Genomic DNA, 24,378 nt, shown 5'->3' on the forward strand with positions numbered 1-24,378 from the left:
AGGGTTTATCGTTATGTACACTAAATTACACGCTTCCAGCTCTGGGACTGAAAGGACTGGTTCAAATATTACTTTACTTTTAGAGTTGAGGAAATACAAGCAGACAAATGAAAAATGATATATTTTTTAGTATCAAAATCTGGTTAAAGAAACAGCACTTAGACTGTTGCAAGGGATATCTTGTGATATTTTCCAAGTTAGACAAAATGTGGTTGATTAATTTTTTTAAAATGATAAAAGCCTCTCAGTCACAGTTTTCAGGAATGAAACAAAGCCACAAAGAGCTTATTCTTGGGCCCTGTCTTTATACCACAACATTTTGCCCATCAAATGCTCACACAATTCTATGCTGATCGATCGCTGCGTTTCACTGTTGGTGCTGCTTCTCCTGGGAAAGCCCAGCCCGGTTAGAGCAGGTTTTCAAATGCAAATGTCTCTGCTGGAAACCCACCTGTTTATGGCCATGTGAACACTGAACACTTAGAAAATCTCCCTTTCCCTTGCATACACACGAACACCACAAAATTCACACTGACTACTCAATTAAATCACACCAAAAAAATTCTGCAAATAACATGAAGCCAAATAAAAACCTGTGGGAGTTCAAGAAATTTGGTATTACACCCCGAAACCCAGCTTTCCACTTGCTGCATTGTCACCCATGGGGGATGTAAGATCAGCTCTTTTACAGAGACCACTGCAGCACTGAGAACAGCCTGGATTACATAACTTGTAACCACAAAAACTAAGAAATTAATGAAATAAAGGGCTAGATAATAATTTCTATTGCCTCATGCTGGAAACATGGAGAGTATCTGGTATCCTCCCTTCCTACCTTTCACATTCATGTTTCCAAAAGAGTCCGGGATAAGAACATCACAACGGGTAAGCCTCATCTCCTTAGGTGACCACAGCAAAACCAACAAGTCATCAGAAAAAGTTCCAGGACATGACCAGGTAATTGTCAAATCCATATAACAGCTGGCAAAGCACAGAAATTATCTAGCCATCAACAGGAGAAATTAAAAGCAAAGGAACTAAAAGAAAATATGTTCAAAAGTTAAATCTGAATTATTTTAGCCTATGGATAAATCAGCAAATCCTCAGGTGTAAATTAAGGCTCTGATTTACTGCACACAAGCTGACTGCTGCTGAATACTTCTGCCTCGTGGTAAATCTGAGGTGGCTTCATGTTCCCTCCATGCCAGGATGAGCTAAGGTACCCAATGTGCCCCAGGATAAATTCATATCCTTCAGCAGTTACCATGGGAGCAGGGGATGTGTTGTAAATACACAGGCTTGCTCATGGAACCCTCTGGGACTCTTGCACCCTTCCTGCTTGGAAGGGGCACTAACTAACAAAAAACACTGACTTTCTTTCTGGTGAGGATTGCTGATTCCATGAAATCCAACTGCTTTATAGGGAGGTATTGATTTCATAAGAACTCAACAAGGAAATTATTAAAACATTTCAATTCAAACTTACTATTTTAGTTCATAATTTATAATAGCAAGTCTGAAGTCTCTCTATAGCTCTACAAAAATGAAAAGTCTCTAAATCTGCCATAGACCAGCTCTTATACTATTCTATTATGCAAAAGCAGCAGTTACACCAGACCACTCTGTTAAGCCACCCATATTTTGAAGCCTTTAAAATGCCATTATCAATTTTCTTTTACAGCTCACATAAAGCAGGTGAGGTTCCTTCATGCAGCAACAGTCATAATTCAGCAGCACAATCTCTCCTAAGTTTACTATCCAACTGCTCTGTAATGAGAACTGGGGAAATAACTCAGAGGGAATCATTCCACTGTAGACTAGTAAATTTTCTTTGTCTAACTTTGCTCATGTATTTTCTTGGAGTGAATTCCTCCTCCCTCCTTTAATTTGACTAAATATAGCTCATGCCTAAAGAAATAAAACCAAGTCATATTCTTGGCCTCAGGATGTTTCATAAACATTATAATGCATGCAATCTATGCTCAAGTGGTGTTACCTAGCTCTAGAGAGAAACACAGATTACTTCCCACTGTATTTTCAATTCCTTTTTAAAACCTGTCAGCTTTCCATATATGGGATCCTGCTACAAGTCCTTACTGCCTTAATCACCGCAGGGAGTAAATGGAAAAGGACAGCAAACTTAGGGAAGTACCAGGAGCTGAGAGAGAACTCCATCCTAAAGGCAGCTCCAGGCTGAAAGTGAGTCAGGGAACATCTCCAGTGAGCTGGCTACCCTGCACCCAGAGCAGAAGGCAAACAGTCTTTGGGCATCTGGGAGTGCAGTATCTTCTCTTGCATGTGCATTGGCAACTCAGGGAGGAAAACAAAGAGCTGATGCTGTTCCACCAGCAAGAAGACAGCAAGGCAACTTTAAGCCTTTCTCCAGTCCATGCAGACTCCTGTCCCCAGCCTGTCTGGCTCCAAGACAGTTCAAATTGCTCTACCCTGGTTAATCCAGAGGCCAGAAACTTGTCCCTTCTGACATGGTCCCGCCACATAATTCTTGAGATAAATTTTAAAATTAGAAGAACAGATTTGCAGCCTGATCATTCCTCTGTATCTCCTCTAAGACACCTCCTCCTTCCAAATGCCAGCTAAAATCAGCAACAGAGGGGGCTGAGTAAGTAACCAGATAAATCCACCTGGACAGTGTGTTACAAGTTAGAAGCTGACACAGCACAGAGTGGGAGAAGCCCTAAGTACACTAACTACATTTGCTTGGTGTTGGCAAAACAGCTACTTATATCCTTCAAGAGCATGTTTCTGTTTCTTCTGTTTCTGGGGAAAGCCAGGCCATCAGTACATGGTCACTGTATTTGGGGACATTGTTGAAAGAAGCAGTCCTGCTTGTCCCCTGCAAAAGCAGGGCTACCTGGACCATGCCCTCGGAGCAGTGATGTTGTAGCTATGCTTACACAATGCTTGGCAATTCTCTGCTATCTTGGTCTAAAAATAAAAGAAAAATCCAACAAAAAAACCACCCCAGTAAATTTGCATCAGTGTGTGGCACGGGGGATGTTGGCACACAAACAAGATGACCACATCCCTCACAAAGCCAGACCTACATTATCCACAGTGCTCAGCAGTGTGAAAACTGGCTGCAAACCTGACTCAGAGATCTCAGCTAAACTGCAGGCAGTGAGTCACAGATGTCAGCCTGCATAACTCAGAGAAATTGTGTATTTGAGGGCAAAGAAGGATTTTAACTCCATGACTTATGGGTGCAGGAATGTTAAAAAGGCCCCCAGTGAATTCCTGACCAGCATGGCAGTGATGCAGCCAGACATTTAAATTGAATGCAGCTTATCCAATACTTACAGAAACAACGTAATTTATTGCATTGCCATTACCCCATGTATGGTCTGTATAATTTATTATATAAATGCATTTTCTCCAATACATTTTTAATATTCAGTCTGGCTTTGTTAAAAAAAAAGTAATCTGGCAATCTGTCACAAGTAAGATTTGATGCTGTTTTTCAGTACCATTTTGCAGACCAAACAGCTAGAATTAATTGAGAGAAACTAAGGGCAAACACAGAGTCCAATGCTGAAATGTAATAGCTATATTTTTCACTAGACCTAGTTAATATATTTCTAACTAGCTCAATAATAAATATAAGCATACATACAAAGATTTTAGCTATAATAAATCAATACAAAAGCTAAAGATGAAATTTGTGCCTAAGTATCTCAAAGTAATACTGTTGTTGCAACTCATTATATGGATGAAAAATTTTTAAAAACAGAGTATTAAAAAAAAGGACTTTATTTAGACTCATTTGCCAGCCACATTAAACTGGAGAATTAATGCTAAATTCAGTCTCAAGATTAGTTTCCTAAGCTACAAAGAACTGCACACATGGATTGGTAAAGGGAAAAAACAATTGGGATATAATCTGTGGGGCCCACTGCCAGTTAGTTTATAATTTTGTTTTCAAGTCAAGATGAACATGTTTTAAGAATATACAAAGAATTAGCAGAATCCAAGCTGTGATATATTTGCACTATGTTTAAAAAATGCTTTTCCTCCCTGTTTTTCTTTTTCAGTTCAGTTTTGCTGCCCCTTGTCTCCTGCCTTGGGAACAGGAGCTGCCCCAGCCCTGGCACTCCAAAGAGGTGCAAATTCACTCAGTGCTGCTGCCTCCTGCAGACATGCAGCATAAGAGAAGATCCCTTAGGAAGAACTAAATCCCAGGAATACAATTAAACAATAGCTCCACTGCAGGGATTCAAATTGGGCTTTTAGAAACAAAGGGCCTAGATAAAAGGTTCCTTAAATAAAATAGCAGGGAAAAAACCAGATTACTAGTACTGTAAGGACTGCTTGACCTCTGAGGTTTGAAGACAGTTTCAGAAAGCAGAGAAGCGTGATGCAGTTTATTTTCTAAAAATTACTCTGCAGGTTGAAAATACAAAAATGATTACTGCACAGCTTCAGGGTGTTAAGTCTGGAAAATAAACAGCCCACACAAAAGAGCCCAATCAATTTATGCAAACACAAACTTATTTGATCATTTAATTCTTTGAACTGAAAACCCAATGAAGAGCCTCCCACAACTTCCCAGGGTACATTACCAGCAGGGCAAGGTGATTCTTCACTTATCTGTGTTGTGCTTAGAGGCACCACTACTATTGGCAGTGGGATGATGGAAAATGTGTTCTCACTGTACTGCAGCTTCCACTGATGGAGTTACAAATACTGCTTTTCTTATCACAAAGTAGACCCCAGGCACCCAGATGCCTTCTGCCACACTGCAGAGTGCAGCAATATAGAAAAAAAAATAATTTAAATGCTATTGTACAATAACCAATTTGGTTCTGAGCCTCTTCTACCCCCTCTGTTTTCCACGACATTTCTTTCCATCCCTTACAGATCTGCATATCTGGCTCACTCCTTCTTCCTGCCCCATGCTACATGTGTACACAATTTCCATGACTGCAAACTCTGGGAATTTCTCAGCAGGCTCCCAGCAAGTGACTCCAGTGCCCAGGGCACACTCCCACTCTCTGCAAGTGGGGGGCCCCCTGTCCTCTCCCTGACTCTGTACAGCCTGCTCCTCCAGCCACCTCCTCCCACACTTTCTCTCCTCCCCACAACTGCATTCAGCTCCTCCACTCTGTTCCCCTCAGGCTTCTGCAGCTCTTACAAACAGCAGGAGCTGGCACAATGATCGTGTTTGGTGTCCCCTTTGTATAAGCCCTGTCCAGGACAGGTTGTATCTCTCACCTTGCTTTTGCAACAACACAGTTCTCACCCATCTGCAGATTTATCTGCATGGCTCCCTTCTCCAGAAAGGGGAAGCTGGAAGAAGGCATGGCAGCATGAAAGGATTTAGCAGGCATTGTTGAGTATGGCAGAAAAAGAAAATGAACACAGATGTGAGTTGCTCCTCCTCAGTCCCACAGAAGTTTGCTGCTCCAAGCTCTTGCTCCTCTACTCCCATCACTCAGACCCATTGTCCTTGGGTACTGCAGGGCTGGGATGTTTTCACCTCCCCCAGTCTTCCTTTTACTGTCTCCATCCTCCTGTTCCAGCAACCATAAGGGAGCAGGAGTGATGTGCTTGCTCCAGGTCAGGCAAGAGATCCTTCCACCCCTGCTCAGTTACACTGCTACCAGTTTTCTGCACCCTTCACCTGAAGGAGATGCATTTTGCAGCACCCCTTTAAAGGATGGTAGTTACATCAACAGTTCCAAAAAGTGAATAGCCTTAGGATGGGGTGGAGCCCCAGGAGCCAGAAAAGATGTTATACAGCAGGATCTTCTGTCAGATAAGGACTCAGCTCAAAACAGGTATTTAATACAGTTTATTTACACATCATGCGGTCCCACATGACCAGTCTGAGGAGATACTTACCTGTCATTTACAAACTTTATCCTGAGTTCTGGCACAGGAAAGCCAGAATGTTTTACAGTTACCTGAATGTTTCCCATCAAGGTACAACTAGAACACAGACTGGTGCCCACAGGATTTGGCAACCTTTAAATGTCCTCAGGGAACAGAAGGGAACAGAACTGCAGCAGGGAAAAATGTTTTTCCTTGTTGGACCTCCTGAATACCTGCACATGTGCAGGCCACTGAGAAGGGAGGATATTTAAATAGACCCATGAGCATTATGAGCTTGTACAGTCACTTGTGATCTTCCCCTAGATATGCATCTATAAGACACTTCTGTTGAAGAGGTTTCAAGGAGCTTGAAGGAATGCAAAAGCAGGATCTGCCTTTGAAGAACCCAAAGAACACACAAGCAGCTTCTCTGAATAGCCTTCACAGCACAGACATCTGACAGACAGACTCTTAGACTGCAGCAGGGTATCTGTTTTAGCAAAATTATTTAAGAAACTGCAAGAAAGGGGAGATGGTCTGTGAGAAAACATTCACAAAGTTATCACATTATAACTCTTTCAGAAAAAGGTTCTAATTACTCAGGCATTAGTTCTGGGACTTGTAATGGACAAGAGGGCAGAGGTCTTCAAGAGAGCATTGTGTCATGTTTATCAGTGGTTGATTATTTTCCCTTAAATTTTCAGGAATTTAAAGCTTGCACAGGCCAAACTTTTGTTTTACTTTGGCAAAGCAGGAGGCCAAAGGGCAGGAAACAGAAAAACTCTGCATTCACACATACTTGCATAAAATAGTTACCACTCAGCTCTACCAACCCATTACGGCACTGCAAGAAAAACACACTTATTCCATTCCAAGGGTTGTATTTATGGTTCAAATGCAAAATGGACAGCCTGTTTATGGAGCACCATTTGAAACACCATCCCAAGTGTTCTGAGAACACTCCTTTAAGCCCCTAATGTTAAATCAAAAAGCACAAGAGTCCACTTCCCTCAGGTTCTGGGCTGCCCACAACCTCTGAATATTCTCTCCCAGTTTCTCTTTCCCACCAAGAACAAAACACTTCCCCTGCTGTGCCCATTTGCTGCCTCCTGGCTGAGCGGGCTGCTGCAAAGGATCTTTGGCTCTGAGGCTGTCAGAAGATGATCTGTAATGAGCTCTGCACACTGCCACTCTCACAGGCAGAGTGGGTTAGTCAGAAAGCACAGTTTGAGCACCACTTGCTGCACAGATCTTCAATAGAATGTGTAAGAAGGTGGATATGTAACAGTGAACCCAACTTCCAGCTCTGCAGTTCATCTGCAGTTACTCTGCTCTGCAGTTTCATCTAACATGGGCTTGGCAGCTGCCAAGGGAAAACACAGTCCTTTTCAGAAGGCTACTCAGTACGTGTAACCTTCAAACTCTCCTCTGTGCATCCCAAACAATTGCACACAGGCAGTGAGAGAGGATGCTCTTGCAACTGCAGAACAATCCCTCTGTGTTGCTGCTTTCAGCTCCTCCATAGGAGGAGGCAATGCTGTTCTGTGCAGAAGCTTTTAACTGCTAAAGCAGTTGCTTCCGTTTCCCAGGAAAGGCTGGGTGGGACAAAGACCTTGTATATGAGAGGCCAAAGGACCTCACACCAGCAGGAGGGGGAGTTTTCTGCCTTCCCTGTGCTGTTTCCTTTGTCCTGCATTCCTCCTTCAGTATAGGGGACAGAGCTTTTATCCAAGGCAGGGCTCACCATGTGCAGCTTCTCCCCTGCTTCCTTTATTCCAGCGTTAAGAGATATTCTTCCTCACAGAGCTTGCTGGTCTCAACATGTGGGCTCCTCCTCACTCCCCTACAGTGGGGAGGCTCTGGGTAGGATGGAAAAAAAGGCTTCCTGCAGAGAGCTTGGCTGCCCTCCACTTTGGGCAGAAAACAGCCAGATCAGTCCTGATCTTGAACTGCAGCCGCTGTGGATAAACACCTGCTCGGGGCCAGCATCCAGGCGTCCCTGGGCGTGGGGCCTGCTGGCTGTCCCTCTGCCACTTGGGCTGCTGCAGCAGCCCTGCACAGAGATGTGTCACACAGCTTCCTGCAGGTCTCTGTGCCAGCTTCTTCCCTCCCTCCCTCTCCCAATAGCAGCCCACCTGCAATATGAAAGCTAAAATAACTTGTGCATTTCTAAGTATAACCATGTATCAAAGTTACAAGCCTTGGTGCTCTTGTCCATCCCCGACCCTTTGAGAGCAGCACCAGGGCAGATGGACTGATGTAAAACACAGAAAGAAGACAAATTCCCACCCGCTTTCCTTTTCCTTTTTTTTTTAAATAAAGTAACTGAATGAACTGCACTGAACAGCTGAAAAACAACAAGCCAAGTTCAGTTCCCAGGCAGAAACAGGACATGAGCTGACAGAATTAAAAGGGACAGCATCAGTTGAAATCTCGCCAACTCAAACTGGGCCTAAACCTACTTTATCTAAATTGCAGTAGCAGCTACAAACAAGCCTTCTCTTTCAGGCAGCACTGAGATCCCTCACTTACTGCCTGGAAATACTATGTAATCAGTAAAGCAGTCTAGGGGAAGACAGCTTTCCTTCTATTTCAACAAAGTCTTTTATAAGCAACAAAGGCTTTCTGTGCCTTTGCTCCTGGCAAAGTCTCTCCGTGCCTTAGTGTGAACCTATCCTTTGGGGCTGGAAAAGGTCAGAGACCTGTTCCCAGCCAAGAACTAAAAGTTGGAGAGACAACAGTGGCTTCCACAGCAAGACACAGGAAATAACCATGAATCCAGACAAACTGCAGGAGAGGAAAAAAGCCCAAACTGTGGGAGATTAGAGAGGTAGGGAAGATAATACTTTAATTTATATTATATAACTAGCTTAATGACAATATAAGACATAGACTTTTCATTCTCCAAGTAAAATGAGAGTGCAGGTATCCTTGGAAACTCCTGGGATTCCAGTCATGCTTTCCTACTCCTGCACTTCTGACTGGGAGAAGCCTCATGCCCAGCCCTGCTTCACAGCACCCATGCTAATGAAGCAAAAGGCAAAGTCACTCAGCAGTGGTGCTGATCCCTTCCTCTCATGTTCCTGGGAAATCATCCTGCACTTCTCAAACCTGGCCAAAGGGCTGCAGGGGCTTTTCTATACTGCAGCTGAATTAAATGTATGGAGAAGAGATTCTCTAGTGTTGCCTAGCAAGTCACAAAGGCCAGAAAGATGCTACTCGCTAAAACCATAACAAATAAGCAAAAATAATGGCCAGCTTATCCCATCGGTGGCTGATGAAGTGACAATGCTCCAAGGCAAAAGGCAGGGCTGAGTCTGGCACTGGGGTGCCTCCACCATTGTAAAGGGGCAACACCTGCTGGAAACAGGAAGAGAAGTGAATTCAATGTAATCCCACAAAATCTAAGGTCATGCAACTCCATTTGTGCTGCCAGGAAGAACAGGCACACCACACACATGTGGTGGCATTCACAGCTGTGTCCCTGCTCTATGCCCCCTCCCAGTTTACCACCCACACCTGACAGCACTCTGATGAAGAGAGGAAGGACAGGCCACCAGCTGGTGCTAGTTCACAGCCAGGGAAACCTCAGCCATGGCCAAGGCCACTGCAAAGCTGCTTTCCAAGGACTGGCAAGCTTGTGCCTCTGCAGCCACCCACAAAAGACAGCTGAGGAAAATCACAAGTGAGGATAAAAGCATTGGGCTCTGGAGGTCCCAAAAATTACAGTCATACAAACTGACTTAATATTAAGCTTTGCAAGCCTGCAGAGAGGACCTGCATTACTTTAACTAAGGGAACTCAGATCTACAACAGGGAGTAAAAAGGCCAAGTCTATCTGCAGCCAGCACTTCGCTGCAACACATTTCACAACAATTTACAAGAGTTACATCTGGCAATTCTGTTGCCAACAACATCAGCAATGCCATCCAGCTCCAGAGGAAGCCAGCTACAGGTTAGGGACCAAAGCACGAGCTTGACAGCTGCCTGTCGTGCCCAGCTCATCAGCCAACCACTCTGCACGCCAGCAACCGGTTTGTTTTGTCAGCCAGCACATCATTTGGTACCACTCACAGCACGTACGTCCCAGCTGGAAGCCAGGGGATGTGACAAGGCTGGCTTAGATGGGGGAGGGATGGGAAGTACTGGGGAGGTGAGCTCAAAGGCAGCACTATGGGGAGAAGGGGATTTATTGCACCAGTGCAGGACACTGCACAAAAATGCAAAGGCCCAGGCTCGATCTGAGCTGCTGCTCACAGAACAGCTTGTTTTATGGGAAACATCGAAGAGGAATTAGGCTAAAACTCAACCAATTTCTCATGGACCGCTGAATAACTATCAGATGATGAGAGCTTTTGGCCATGACAAACTTGGGTTAAATTGGAACCAGTGACTTCATGTTTCCATACCCCTTTGCAGAATAAAGGCACGCAGCCCCTGCACACTTGGTTGAGTGTCCTGTTCACCTACAACAATTTACTGTGCTACAATTTCAGCATTCACACTGCAGAACAGGTTCTGTTGAATTGAAATTGATGTTGATTTATACTTCTTTGTAGATCTAAAAAACACAGTTAATCTCCATACAATTTTAATCTAAAATCCTGGAATACTAGAGAGGAGACAGGCCAGCTCTACACTGGAAACGGGTCAATATTATAAACAGATGATAGAAAAAAATATATATTTTCCAGAGCCATAGCAACCAGAAGAGAATAATAAATCGGCCTGGGGTTGGGAAGAAAAAGATAAGGGTACAGTCAGGGAAAAATGTGTATGAATTACTGGCACATTTTATTTGGCTTTAGTCATCCTCCTGGGAAGAAATAAACAGCTTTACAAACAAGCCAGAGAAGCTTCATTTGTATTCAAGGAAGCAAGGAGTTTGTTTTAGGTTTTGAGTTTGGTCGCTTGTTTTGGTTTTTTCCTTTTTACACACAGAAACTGGCCTGTGTCAAGAATGTTTGAAAACATGTTGGCAAGCAAAGAGTCACTGAGGCTGCTACTCTGAAGCTTTCTGGACCCCAGGAGATGTGAAGCCAAGGCCTGGGGGGTATGGCAGGACAGCAGGTGCCAAGGTACCTGCTGGCTCATGGCTGCAGGTCTGTGACCCCCATCAGATCCCCTAATCCCACTGAGCCCCACGTTCAGTGTAAGAGTCATAGCTCATTCACACACTTGTTGGGACAATGTAAAAAGTCTCAGTAGTACCAAGGTAATGAACATTCACTGCTTCCTACGTAACTTACTTTCTTCCGATTTATTGTTGATAAATCCATGCTGGAACATCCATTATTCTGTGGATGCTTTCTGGATGGTTTGTTTCTCTTAGCAGTTTATTAAGACCTGAAATCTGATTGACCACTTAAAAACTTTTTTGGTGGTTTTTTTTTTGTTTGTTTTGGTTTGGTTTTGTTTTGTTTTTTTTTTGGGAGTTTGTTTTGGTTTTGATACAGGTTTTTTAATGGGATGTGAAGAACAGTATTTGCCAGTTTTCCAGTCTCCTGTGGTGCTACCTGTGTCCCTAAACCAGCAGGGGCTCAGCCTGCTCATGCTGGTATGTTCTGGAGTAAATGTCATCAAGCTCAGCCAACCTGCAAGCTTCTAACTCATGGACATGCTCTTCATACTTTGGGCTCATTCCCCAACACATCTTGTGCATTGTGGAGAATATAACCATGACATATGCCACATCATTATTTTCAGGCTTTTTGCATGGTGAGTTTTCATGACCATTTCTCCAAACCCATACCTGACAGCTGCAGCTGTTTTCTTTCAGGTTAAAAACATGGAAGCAGCAAGAGTTCAATACACACATGTACTTGTTCCCATGCTACATCAATATATTGCCCTCATCACACATATCAGACAGACCCTTGAAAACAACATAAATTTATCCTAGAGAGAAAAAAAAATGCCAACTTTAATTTCAGGAAAACACAAACCATAGTCCCTCTGTAGTGATTAAGGGTCTTAGTACTGTAGTACATAAAGAGTTAACAGTTGTTGTAAGCTCTGGATAAGCTTTCTGTAGGAAGAGCGTTTCTTCCTTTTCATTTGAATTGAAGTATAAATTTGTTCTACCATGAGATATTTGCAGTACACCCATGAACCATGACAAGCTAAGGTCACGGAATTGTGCAAAGTTTCATTTTCAAGGTTTGAAGGTTTGGGGATTTTTTAAAACTAACAGTGTTGGAATTTGTGGTCATGGTCAAACAGTGAAAAAATTAAGAACAGATAAAGCCACAAATAAAACTCTTTGAGACTTGAAAGCTTGGTGTTGTTGAAGGAGGGTAAGTACTGCCCTTTAATCAAAAGCACCAAGCGCTTGTTACAGTGAACAGAGAAGCCAAGGCTAAAAGAGGTCTGAAATTCAATGCAGAAGATTGCTTTTCTAAAGCACTGCCACAGTGCAGGAGAGAGAGAAACAAAGGAATGCAACACTCATTTGCCTAGAAACATTTGTTAGAAGAATCCATCACTTGCAATGAGACATGCTTTGCAATTGCAATACACAGGAATAATATTTAGGACAGCAGTAGCTGCTAGGTGAATATTCAACTCAGTCGTCACCACCTGAAAATGCTCAGGCTCAACAGGAGTATGACTACACCTCACTCTCCCCCAGCTTCAGCTGGACTCAGCAGCACACCTCTATGATAACTAAAAAGTTGGCTTTTATCAAGAGATAAGAATTTAGCTCCTAGTACAGCTTTCAGCATAACAATTTTCTGACATGCGAAAGTGCTTGGAGCCCATCCAAAAAGTTTCTGCTGATTTTACTCTTTTTCTTACTTCTTGTTCAGAGTGGATTCGTAAGTTTTACTTCAGTTGTTTCAGCTCTTCAAATGTTTTTAAGGCTAGTTTGGAGTATTAAAGATACAGCATAGTTTTATTTTTTTTAAACAACTGAAGAGGACGACATTAAAGTACATACACCAGAGTTAAACAACACTTACCAGAGTTTCATTTGACAAATGCTCTAAGCACTACAGTCAGAAAGAACTTGAGCAAAAAGAAACCTTTCATCATGTAAAACAATGCTGTCATGCCACAGCCTGCTTCATGCCCAATGGGCTTCAGAAGAACCAACCCTTCAAATACTTCACAGTTTTAAAGTTTCAACATCTGATTAGAGAAGTCCTGTAAAAAAATGAGAAAAAACAATGGCAGAAGCTCACTTGGCTCTGCAGAGTGAGAATGTCAAACTGGGGGAATCTCTACCAGGCAGAAAATAAAGTAACACTGCTGAGGACTGGGTGCCTGATTACCCAGGAGTGACATAAGGGAGAACGGCTCTGGACACTGCCATTCTGAGACAAGAGAGCTCAAGGGAGTACAACAAAACAAAGCAAAACACGTCAGATGTAGAAGTACTGGAGACTCTGCAGAGCAATGGAGTGAGAGATCTTTGACTAAATTAGAAAATTACTGCATCTAGCTGTGGTCAACTGGCATAGCCCTGAAAGATCAAGAAGAAACATGATAAAATAGGCCCCATTACAAGTCTTACTTTTAAATGCATAATCTTGTCAGGATTAATGTGATGTCTATTATTAACCAGATGATTTTAGCCTGAGAAAATTCTTTCTCAAAGAGATATGTGATAATCAAATTTGTACTAAAATAAAACTAGAATTTTTTCACTTGTTGCACAGCATACAGATTTGTTTTATACAAGGCACGGAATGGTTGGTAACAGTCAGTGACAACACACAGCTGCTTGCTGAAGAGTATAAAGCAGCATGGAAAAAAAGGCCCAAAATCCAACACTTCTGTGATATTTTAAGGGGCCTTTGCAGGTCACTTGTCCAGCCTCCCTGTTTGAAGTGGAGCCATCCCCAATGCTAGATCAGGACCAACTTAGCTTTGTTGAGCCATTCCTGAACCTTTCCAGGAATGGAGTTCCAGGACCTCTCTTATAAACCATTCTCTGTCCTTTGCCACTCTCCTTGTGAGCAAGTTTTCCTTGAAACTATTCCAGGGCCTCCCATGTTGCAATTCAGAGCTGCAGCCCTTTGATGTACTACCTAGGGCTTGACCCCACAATCTTCTAACTACCCTCCCTACAGCTGTAGGCTCCAATTAGAACACCCTGCACATTCTCTTCTCAGGCTAAACTGGCCCTGCTCCCTCCAGCTTTCCTCATGGCTCACATGCCCTAGAACCCTGACCACCTTGAACACTCTCCAGATTTTCAGTATCTCTTAAAGGCCAAAACCAGGACACAATATTTTAAGCAAGCCCTTCTCAGTGCCATGCCAAAGAGGTAATAACTTCCCTCTATCTGCTGCTCATGCTTTTCCTAAGGTAACCCAGCATGTGGTTTGCCCATTGTATGCTAAGCATGGTATTGGCTCATACCCAATTACATAGGTAAAGAAAGAAGTCAATTTATGATTCATACACTGTTGTTTTTCATAAGGCAAATTGAAAACTAAACACCCAGAGGCTAGAATCCAGCAGCATGGATGAGTTTCCGTGTGCCTTTAAAGAGTCATGGTGGATATAAAGTAAAAAGCAGCATGGATAAGCAGAAGATAACACTGGAGGGTGGTTCATGCCAGATTGATAAGCATGGGCACAACCACTCTTTTCATTCTAAGAACAGTTCTTTGGCTTTGAGGTTCAAAAAGATGGGACTGCATTTTTGCAGGAACCAAACAAGGGAAGTCTCTGCCCTGACTGCCAACTTAGTCACCAAGAAGTTTGCCCTTAAGTACCCTTCCAAATCCCATTTCACTCCGCAGACCTCCTCTCATCAATGAAAACACAGTGACCAACAAGCAACTGCTGTGAGAACTGGCCTGAACTAGGGAATTTAAAATGTTTCAAATGGGATGCAGGATATTTAGTATATGTCAACACATAACACATACATTACTTTGTATCTAAGAGGGAGACTTTAGTTTCAGATGTTTTCTTCAGATCCTGCAATCATTGCATAGAAAATGTGAGTATGAATTCATCCCGGATGGTCAGTAGCAAAAAGCTGCTGTGCAATACCATTTAGGCAGGATGTGAATTACAAACAATGTAAAACATAATGACAGTCTCATAGATTTAGACAGTTGTAAAAATCAAGACAGAAAAGTGAGACAAATTTTGGGTGCTAACTGGGGAAGACAGCTACATAGCAAATGTTACAAAAAGACAAGCAATAATCTGGGCTGGCACTGAACTATGTCTACCAATATTTAGAAAAATACCCAAAAGATTGGCACTTCCTCAGATTTGTCATAGAGATTACCAGAGCAATCTTGTTCTTACCCAGACCTTTTTCTTTTGAGACTCTGCCAGCTGACTGAAAATCATCAGCAGAATCAGAAGTTACTGAGCAATTTATTAACTAGTTCAGCAGGTACAAAATGCTACAAATAATCATTGATTTACAAGGTACTTTACCTGTAAAGGACCTCAAATTAACTTAAAAATGTTCTTTAAATATTGTCATTCAGATCTTGTGATGCTGGAAAGTGCCTTTCAAGTACATTAGCCATCAGCCATTGCACAGGTTTTCATGTGCTGGCACTAAAAGTAACATTCAATCTGCTGATGTAAATGAAACTATGAAAGAACAGTGCAAGAGGATGGTTTGTAGGTACCCTGGTTCCCAGTTTTCTGGCAATTCTCCACCAGCAGTAATGATTCACAACTGTAAATTCCTTGGCCCTCCCAGCCCTTAGCATTCCTTACAACTTTTACATTTTCACATCTCAACAACACCATGTCCATATGCATTGCTACTGCTTGGCTGCAGGACCATGGGAAGGGATTTGCCTGTGATGGAGCTCCAATGTTTTTGGAAGCTCTGCTGAGAAGTGAGACCTTATCAGATGGCTGTTCCTCAGCCACTCAGGATAATCAAATGTGTTCTTCTTGCTGTGAGAAGATACTGGACGTGGCACTCAGTGCCATGGTTTAGTTAATGAGGAGGTGTTAGGTCATAGGTTGGACTTGATCTCAAAGGTCTTTTCCAACCTAGTTCATTCTGTGATTCTGCAATTCTGTGAACCCAGCTATGCAGGCAAGAGTCACTGGGCAGACCTCCTATAGTTCTGACTGTTGTGTAACTTCAGCTTTTCAATACTCAGGATTTGCAGTAACCCAAACAACAATTGGTTTTGTCCCTGCAGGCCAGGCTGCAGGAAGGAACACGCTCTTTTGGGTTCCCACACAAAGAAAATTCCCAAAACCTGACTGGGTGCTGGTGAGACAAGTGTCACACCCTGTAACAGACGTGGCCCTTCAGAAGCAGAGCAGGAAGAAGCAAGGCCTGTATGGACCCTGTGGTACCTGACTGGAAGACGTATCTGGCCAAGCCCTGCATCAGCTCTGCAGGCCAGGTGGGTGGCGCCGACTCCCCCGTCTCCCTCTTCAGCCGGAACGTCAGCTCAAACCCAAAACCACTCGGCCCATCTGTTCCTGTAAACCTGGAGGGAATGAAAAATAAAAACTCATGACACACTTGTAACCAGAGCAGGATTGAAGATTGTGACCATGGAAAAAGGAGAAGCATTCTCCTCACAGAACCAGCCATCCAGGGAGTGGAATCTGGACCTTGTGTTCTGTAACCACATGTGCAGATTTACCTGACTGATAGAGGACAGTGGCAGCCTCACAAATGCAAAGTTGTATCTTGGACAAGCAGCATTTTCAAAGTGTTTTATTAGTTTCACATATCAGTTAGTAAAGGAAAAAATAAATATTTCTTAAAGGGAGAAATAAAAATGCTTCAAAGGGGATAATTTTCAAGAACTGATTCCAGGAAAAAGCATAAACCAGAAACTGAAACACATTATGAATGGGTCAGTTTTAAGAAAGATCAAAGTTAACAAAAAGCCTTCGAGCTGATGTTTCACAGCTATAGTTTTTGGAAAGTAAGATGGCTCCCTATTGAAATTCCTCCTTTCAAGGCATGTTCTGAAACAACACAGCTTTACTTCTAATATGAAATGAGCTAGAGTTCAGTGGGCTTTTTTTTAACCTCTTGGATCTCTGCTTCCCAAAAATAACTGTTTAAAGAAGACCACACATGCTTTACATTGATCCATACAAAAATTACTGAATAACAGAAGTGTTTAGGTGAGTATCCCTCAAATCTAAAGCAACACTTGTATTTAGGAGAACATTGCTGGTCACAACACACCAGTACTCACAAAGCAGTAAAGCTGACAGGCAACATTACTTAAATGGATTTGTTCATATGGCAGTGTGACTCTTTAACAGAGAATTACTAAATAAGAAAAAAAAAAGGTAAGGAAACAAGCATTAAGCTACTTCCACACTAAGATTTTTTTAAAAATCCCCAAAGATTCAAGACATACCTTCCAAAGAACACTCAGAAAATGCAGCAGCATACAATGCTTATATTTTCAAATTAACAGTTAAAACTTAGAAGAATTTTATTTGCATCTAAGAGATTTTTATTTAAAGATTTGACTTAAAATCTTTTTGAATAATTAATGGTCACAAGTTGGTGAAAATACAGGGAAAATTTAAAAACATGTAATTCACCTGCACTTTGCAGCTGTTCTGAGGTAACAGTCAATAAAGTGAAAGTCTTTGATCTATTTAATTTTAGCTTGGTAATCTGGTTTTGAGGAAATTGTGACATATGTGGCTTTGAATACTCATGATTACTTTGGAAATACTTTATGCTTAATTTAGACAGGTCTTCCATAGAAAGAAATATTAATATTCAGAATGTAATTAGCATAGTAATTTTATTAGTATTTTTGCCAAAGGTTTTGCTTTTATTATCCAATAGCCAAGTTATGCAGCTTGGCTTCTCTTACAGATATCCTTTTTACTGCAAGTGCTCACACTGGCCCCAGCTTCAAAATGGTGATAAGGATGCATCAGTCTGGTAGTGGAAAGGCAAGTAGCATGGGAAATTATTTTTCTCAATTAGAAACCCAAGATCTCCAGATACATGTGCCAATGGAAGACAGAACAAATGGCTTATCATCTCTCACAAGGACAGAGATACTCCTCATGTGGAAACACTCGGTCCTCATGGCAGTCTTCTCCTTTCAGAGTAGGTCTCAACTGCTTAAGCATTATCTTAGGAGAATGATAAGAAGCTGGACAAAAACCCCACCACAACTTGCAGACTTGCAGATTTTCAAACTTGTGCTTCTTCCTGTAAGTTCCAAAGTCCCCCCAAACTTCCAGAAAATTTCTAGAAAATCAATCACTATCATCCAGCCAGACAATGAACAAGCTAAAAACCCTAAGAACACTTCCAGAACAGAAAGACCATACAAGCCTCATTTCCACAAAAAAAAACCTGGGTGGAAGGGTAACAATATGCAGATGGAAGAAATGTTGGTAGAGTACATGGAAGCCATGAACTCTTCCACAGACCTCCCCACATTCTCTGCTACCTGTACCTGCACCAACCTGCTCCCTTTCCAGTGGAAAGCATTCCCAGCAGGTCAGCCTGACACAACTCCTGTGCCAGCTGCAGAGGCAACACGCTTTGACTACAGCCTTTGATCTACAGAAACTCGATTCTGGCACTATTTGGGGCTATTTTCTCTGAGAGCTAGGGAAGTGAGGAATGATATGATAGTTTTGGTGTAGGTTTTTCTGGTCATGGTTAGGTTGGCTGGGTACTTTTGTTGTTTTGTTTCTGTTTTTTCGGGTGGTTTGTTTTTGGGTTTTAGTGGGTTTTTTTGGGTTTTTTTGTGGGGGGGCAGGGAAGGGTGGTAGTGGCTTAAATCTGATGGTAACCAATTCAAACTACAGCCAATTTAGAGCAAGGACTTTGGAGCTTAGTTCAGCAGCTCAGCACTGAAGTGCTTTACAGGTAATTTATTCAGTCAAATTCTTGCAGCACAGCAGTCCAAAAGCCTCTCAGCCTTACAGTAAGATGATGGTCTGACATGGAACATGTGCAGGGAGAAAGGCTCAGAATTTTTTTATTTTGTATCCCTGCATGGCCCTGCTACATAGACTGAAAGCTGCAGTACAGCATTAAATTTCTGTACTAACAGATCTGAATATTTCACATAGCTTGTTTTATGTCTTGGTTCTGGTGAACCCTGGAGTTTTGAGTGAAAGGTTCTTCTAAACACTTCTAAAACACAAAGGGGCAGTGGGGGAGGGGGAACCCCTATTTTGCCCCAAAACTAAAGATGCTAAGTATAAAGAGTCTACATGGATTATATTGTGCCCACCACCACTTTGCTCTCTCCAGCCTAAGGGCACATCACCTTTTTAGCCAACCCAACTGCAAAGCAACTGGGTAAGTTTTCAGAAAAATAAACACTGATGGAAAAATTCTTGGCTTGCTGCATGCTCACTGGCACACATCAGATAGTTTAATATTATGACTACAGCAGTAATAGAGGCTCTGGTATCTGCCAAGTCAAATCCAACCCCATATTTAATATTAAAACCTTATTTTGTCAAAAGAACAAAAATAAACCTTTCAAAAGCCAAGGTCATACATTACATGCCATTCTTAGGTTAAAACTCCCATTATCTGTTCAGCAAATCAGCTCAGAACAAACCACACTGCAGCACTGTGCATACGCTGGAGGAGCCTGCCTCGTTCCTTTAATGAGGTAAGAGTTTCACTGATCATGATATTTAGTTCCAGCAAAAGAATCCAAAGAAATAGAGGCCCCTTTATTTACAGAGCTGTGCAACCAGGCCCCCCCGAGCCCCCCACCACCCCACACTCTGCCAGGCCCTCTTCTGAAACCACACACAGAGAACTGAAAAGCTGCTCCCCTCTGCAGCAGAGTACCCAGGACGTTTTTCACATCAAATAACCCAGCTTAAGAGGATCAAAAGCCAAAGTAGCCCTTTGCTTTAAAAACAGCTCTGAAAACCAGAGGCTTTTCAGTTTAAATCAAAGCTATATGCCAAAGCATTTTCATTCTCACTTTTGCAAGGAAGAAGGGAAGGGTTGCTTCACTGCAGTGCAAATGGCAGTACTTCTGCAATTCTGCTTTTGAAAGCTACACAGCTCTGTACAAGAAGCAGAGTGTATGTACTAGGTGTTTATTTTTTTGAGAGTTTAAGAGTATGTGCATATAAATATATTAGGTGAACCAATCCCTGGAAACGGGAGTTTACATAGGGAAATCACTATGATTATTTCAGCCTGAGAACAACAAGAAAGCCCTTTCAGGCTGTTTGGGGATAGTTAGGACTGCACTTTCAGAAGTCACAGTTGCACTTCCAACAGCTTCAGAGAGATAAACTGACTCTTTTCTGGGAAGCAAGGTCACAGCACTCTGGAATGACTTGTCTCAGACTCAATTTTCAGCTGCTTCAACACTACTTTTGTGAAACCACTTAAGATGTCTTTTACCTAAACTTCTTAACTGCACATTTCCACATCTTCTACAAAGACAGTTTCCTGTTCTGCTGCTGGTGAGCTACTTTGATACCATATTGAAGGCTGCAGAAATACAGTATCATTACATTTCTAAACCTGACACCAGAAAGAGCTGCTGATATTTGTATCAGGACCAATTTTAATTGTACCCACAATCCCCATCCCATCCACCAAAAAATCCTCAACAGAATAATTGCCAATCCATAGCTTTCAGTACTCTAGATCAGCTTCTTGGGATCTTTTCAAAGTGTGAGGAGATGGTCAAACCAAGGTGACAGACAGGATCCACCACTCTGCCTGATGAGAACAAAGCCTGACACCAACAAGAAAAAGCACTTGGGAGTCCAATCCTAAACAGTGTTTTAAGGCTGCAGATCTAATACCTATCACAAAAAGCATCAAGGTACCCAGTGACAAACCTCACAGGTCCTCCCTGAGAATTACTTAAATCACCTGACACATGCATCACTTCCCTTTTACTACCCCCTAAAAAGCAACACAAAGGGTGGTCTCCTGTCCACAACCAAAGGAGAAGACTTCAGCAGCCACTGAGCTAAACACTTCAGCATCTCTTTCTCCTGGGAAGGGTGTCAGGCAAGAGCTGATGTGCCTTAAAGAAGATTATGCCCAGTCAGTCTTCTGAATTCAAGCTCCAGGTGCATTGTGCAATTTCTACCCACCATAAGCAAATGACCCTCAGATTTCAGAGCTTAAAGGAAAAAGAAAAAAAAAGGGAAGAAGAAAAAAAAGGACCCTACCTAGTGCTTCCAGCATCTTGCCTAACAGGAAGCAGTTGTTTTTAGTGCAGCTGTCAAACAGTATAAAACTCTCGTCTGAGAACCCCAATAGCATGCTGGGAGGTTCCTGTAAAGCAATTCCATAAGAAAACAGGCACAGCAACCCCTTTACATAAAAGGCTTAAAAAGTATCCAGAAGAGTAATTTCAGCCAAAACTTACCTGCTTACTCATATTGTCCTGGATTGTCTCCTGACATTTAAAAAAGTATTCATTCACATACAAACTTTTGAGAGAAGCAAGGGGTGGTCATCCGGATGTCAGATGGTTATCTGTTCAGAGTACTTAGCAGGAAATTCCATGAGCTCCTGCTACTCCAAACTTGCACACACAATCTTACTGGACTGCTTTGTAGCTTAATTTAAGAAAAAACTTCATGCATAAGCAGGACAAATATAAACATAAACCGAACAGATGCTCAAAGATTTCTGTTCATGTAAAGTCAGTTGGAAAGTGAGTGACACAGGGCTCAGAGATATCAGTCTGTAGCAGCTGCTGCTTAGAGCTTGCTCTTGCAATACATCATATCAAATGTGTAAGCCATCAACCAAATGGAAAACTCTTCTAGAAAGTTAAATTGTTTTTAGAGATTTATTCCAACATCTAAATCCAAACAGATGCAGAGCACTTACTCTCCAGTTATTTGGAGGAGTTTCTCGGCTTTCTGAAATACTCATGTAGGATCCACTTAGAAAGCTTACACTGAGATAGAGCTGAGTAAAAACTGGTGAATTGATTTGTGCTGGCCAGTATGAAAACAGAATTGTGTTTCACTGAGCTACCATTCAATGAGGGAAGAGCTGTTATAGGGCAGAAGGGGAAGAGGAGACAAGGTACAGTTTCACTCACATATGCACAACACTGATTTCACAGATTTTACTATTCAGCTTCTTTAAAACTCATCCAGTTTCAATCTTGTCCCTGAAACCTGGAGACTCACAGTTTAGATTTCATTTCTACACAACAGATAAATTGTTTTTTCCTCTAAACCTACAGAGTCAAGTCAACCTTATTCATAACTCTGCAGGCACAACTGTTTTATATAGTGCCACTAGATAGTGATCAAACTCTGGAATCAGACCTAGGGATGTGATCCAGGGAACTCAGCCCTCTAAGAAAGCAACTGGAAACTTTTGGAGGTCCCTTCCAATCCAAGTGATCCTACAAATCATTGTGGCCAAGAACACAGGTATGAACTTCTGCTACTGATACTCTGTACCCAGAACTGCACTTGCAGAATCCATAGCTAATAATTCACAAACACTTGAGTTAAACTCATTTTGACAGAAGTGGTTCCTAAAATCAGCTCCTGCCCAACCACCTAGGAAACTGCTCCTAAACTATGCTATCTCCAACCTTGTATGTTAAAGTAAGCCACCATTAGTTTTATGGTCACCTAAATGTGCCAGGCTGCAAGTTCAGGCAATCTGGGGGTTGTTTCTTTGAGGCTCTGCTGTCCATGCCATCAAAGTGGTACCATCTGGAAGGAGGACAAGATCATGCTTAGCTGCTGGAGGTTAATCCCTTTGAGCTCCAGAGGCTTGGAAGCATTATTGTCTCATTCTGGAGAGTGCCAACATACAGTCACACCTGTAGGGATAGTGCTTGCAGATCAAGGGCAAAAGGCTGCAAAGGCTCTATCAGTGCCAAAGAGATGGATCTGCCTCATTATTAACAGGAAACTTCAGAATACTCTGAAAGTGCTCAAACAGCATCCAGGTAACCTAAGTTTGAACCTCCGGTCTGCTACAAACTTCTCATCCTCCTCAACAAGTTACTTAGGGATTTGATTCTCAGATGTAAATAATGATAGTTCCCTGCTTCAAAAAGTAATGTGACACACTCATCATATAGGAAATGCTTATTATGCTCCATCTATCAAGGTCACAAAAGCTGGGAAATTAACTCCACATTCTGCACAGCATGGACAAATACAAAACACGGGAAATGACTAAAACGACCAAATACGAAACAGGAGGTTGCATGGGATATGTTACTCCCTACTCCAGCAAAAGATGTTCATATGAGGGCAGTTTACATTTTCTTTTCTCTATTTTATGGTGCCTGGATGTAGCTATACCAGTAAGTGATGATTTATTCTCGCATTACAGTTATAGCTAAACTGACAAGACCAAACCAGTTCCTCTTCATGATTTCCAAAGCAACTTATTAAAAATCAATAAATCTTTGTGCAATCAAGTAACTAGACTACTGACATGTGTTTCAGCTCAAGGGCTCACACATTTCCCCACAGAGCTACTCTGGCTTTCCACTTCATGGCCAGCAGAATCAGTCCCAGCCCAGGTGAGATGTTGAGAGCAGATTCTGAACCATCACAACCAGCACCACAAGTGAGGCAGTGCTTCTTGACAAAGAAAGTGCAAACAGTTTCACTGCAAAAGCCTGGGAAGTTGCAGCAGACTTGCACCATCTTAATGCACACTGAAAGGAGCTGGAAAGAAAAACTAGGAGTACAATAAGGATTTACAATTGCATTCACAGAACAAGAGTAAAGGCACTAATGAAAAAGAAAACTTAGCAAGATCTGTAACATTTTACTTAAGCTGCCTATTTATGCTGCACTTCAGAACTACTCATACTTTGTTTCTACAAGGCCCAGAAGAACAGAGCTCTCATTTGGCCTGAGCTGGAGGTGATTCTGCCAACAAAACACACAGTCACTGCACGATACAGTGCATTAGACAAGACAAACTTCCATCTGCACATGGATCCCACTTCCTATTGGATCAGAATCCTCAGCTCTGACAGACAGAGAATGGCAATACATCTCCACAGCTTCACCTAAAGGCTCAGCTGCAACCTCACCAGGCAAGAGAACATGAGCAGAGGGCTAGTTGGAGCCAGCGTGGCTGGGAAGGGCAGCATTGTTGTGTTTGGTGAGCAGCCGGGAACAGGGCACCAGCTCTCCTTGCAGTGTCTGCTGGCTCCCTCCGAGCTGCTACTGTGGAAAGTTCTGCAGCTGCGGGAGGAACCTATTCGCATAACAAAAGTGCCTTTCAAAAGCAGGAGGGAGGGTGGAAAGAATATGAAAAAGCCCTCAAAGCCACTGACAGCTACAGTTAGTATTTTTCAGCACTGCCTAAAGGTCTCAGGCGAGGATCAGGACTCCAATACCTTATGTAGAATTTAAACACTGGTGTCTCCCATTACTTTCCTGCTGGCTAAAGAACATACCTTAAGAAAAATCATGCAAGAAGGAAGCTTTAGCATATCCTTGAGCACACTTTTAGAACTCTCATACAATTAAGTTCTCAGCTGCGCATAAAAGGTATTCAGGAGCTTTTAGGAGCCTAACTCCAAAAGCCTGCAAACAGGCTGTAGGCTGTTTGGCTGGTTGGCAAAATGCTCAATGAGAATCAGCAAGGTGTGCCTG

General features: G+C 42.3%; 1 protein-coding gene across 2 annotated transcripts in view; it reads right to left on the reverse strand.

Annotated features, from left to right (window-relative positions):
* SUFU (SUFU negative regulator of hedgehog signaling) overlaps positions 1–24,378 on the reverse strand; it is an 84,756-nt gene that overhangs the window by 45,006 nt on the left and 15,372 nt on the right. For both annotated transcript variants that reach the window (XM_064716379.1, XM_064716378.1), the window contains exon 3: positions 16,129–16,265. In XM_064716379.1, coding sequence (XP_064572449.1) covers positions 16,129–16,265 — 137 coding nt within the window. The remainder of the gene's footprint in view (positions 1–16,128; positions 16,266–24,378) is intronic.

The sequence above is a fragment of the Zonotrichia leucophrys genome, chromosome 6 (genome assembly GCF_028769735.1).
Source record: "Zonotrichia leucophrys gambelii isolate GWCS_2022_RI chromosome 6, RI_Zleu_2.0, whole genome shotgun sequence".
Taxonomy (NCBI): domain Eukaryota; kingdom Metazoa; phylum Chordata; class Aves; order Passeriformes; family Passerellidae; genus Zonotrichia; species Zonotrichia leucophrys.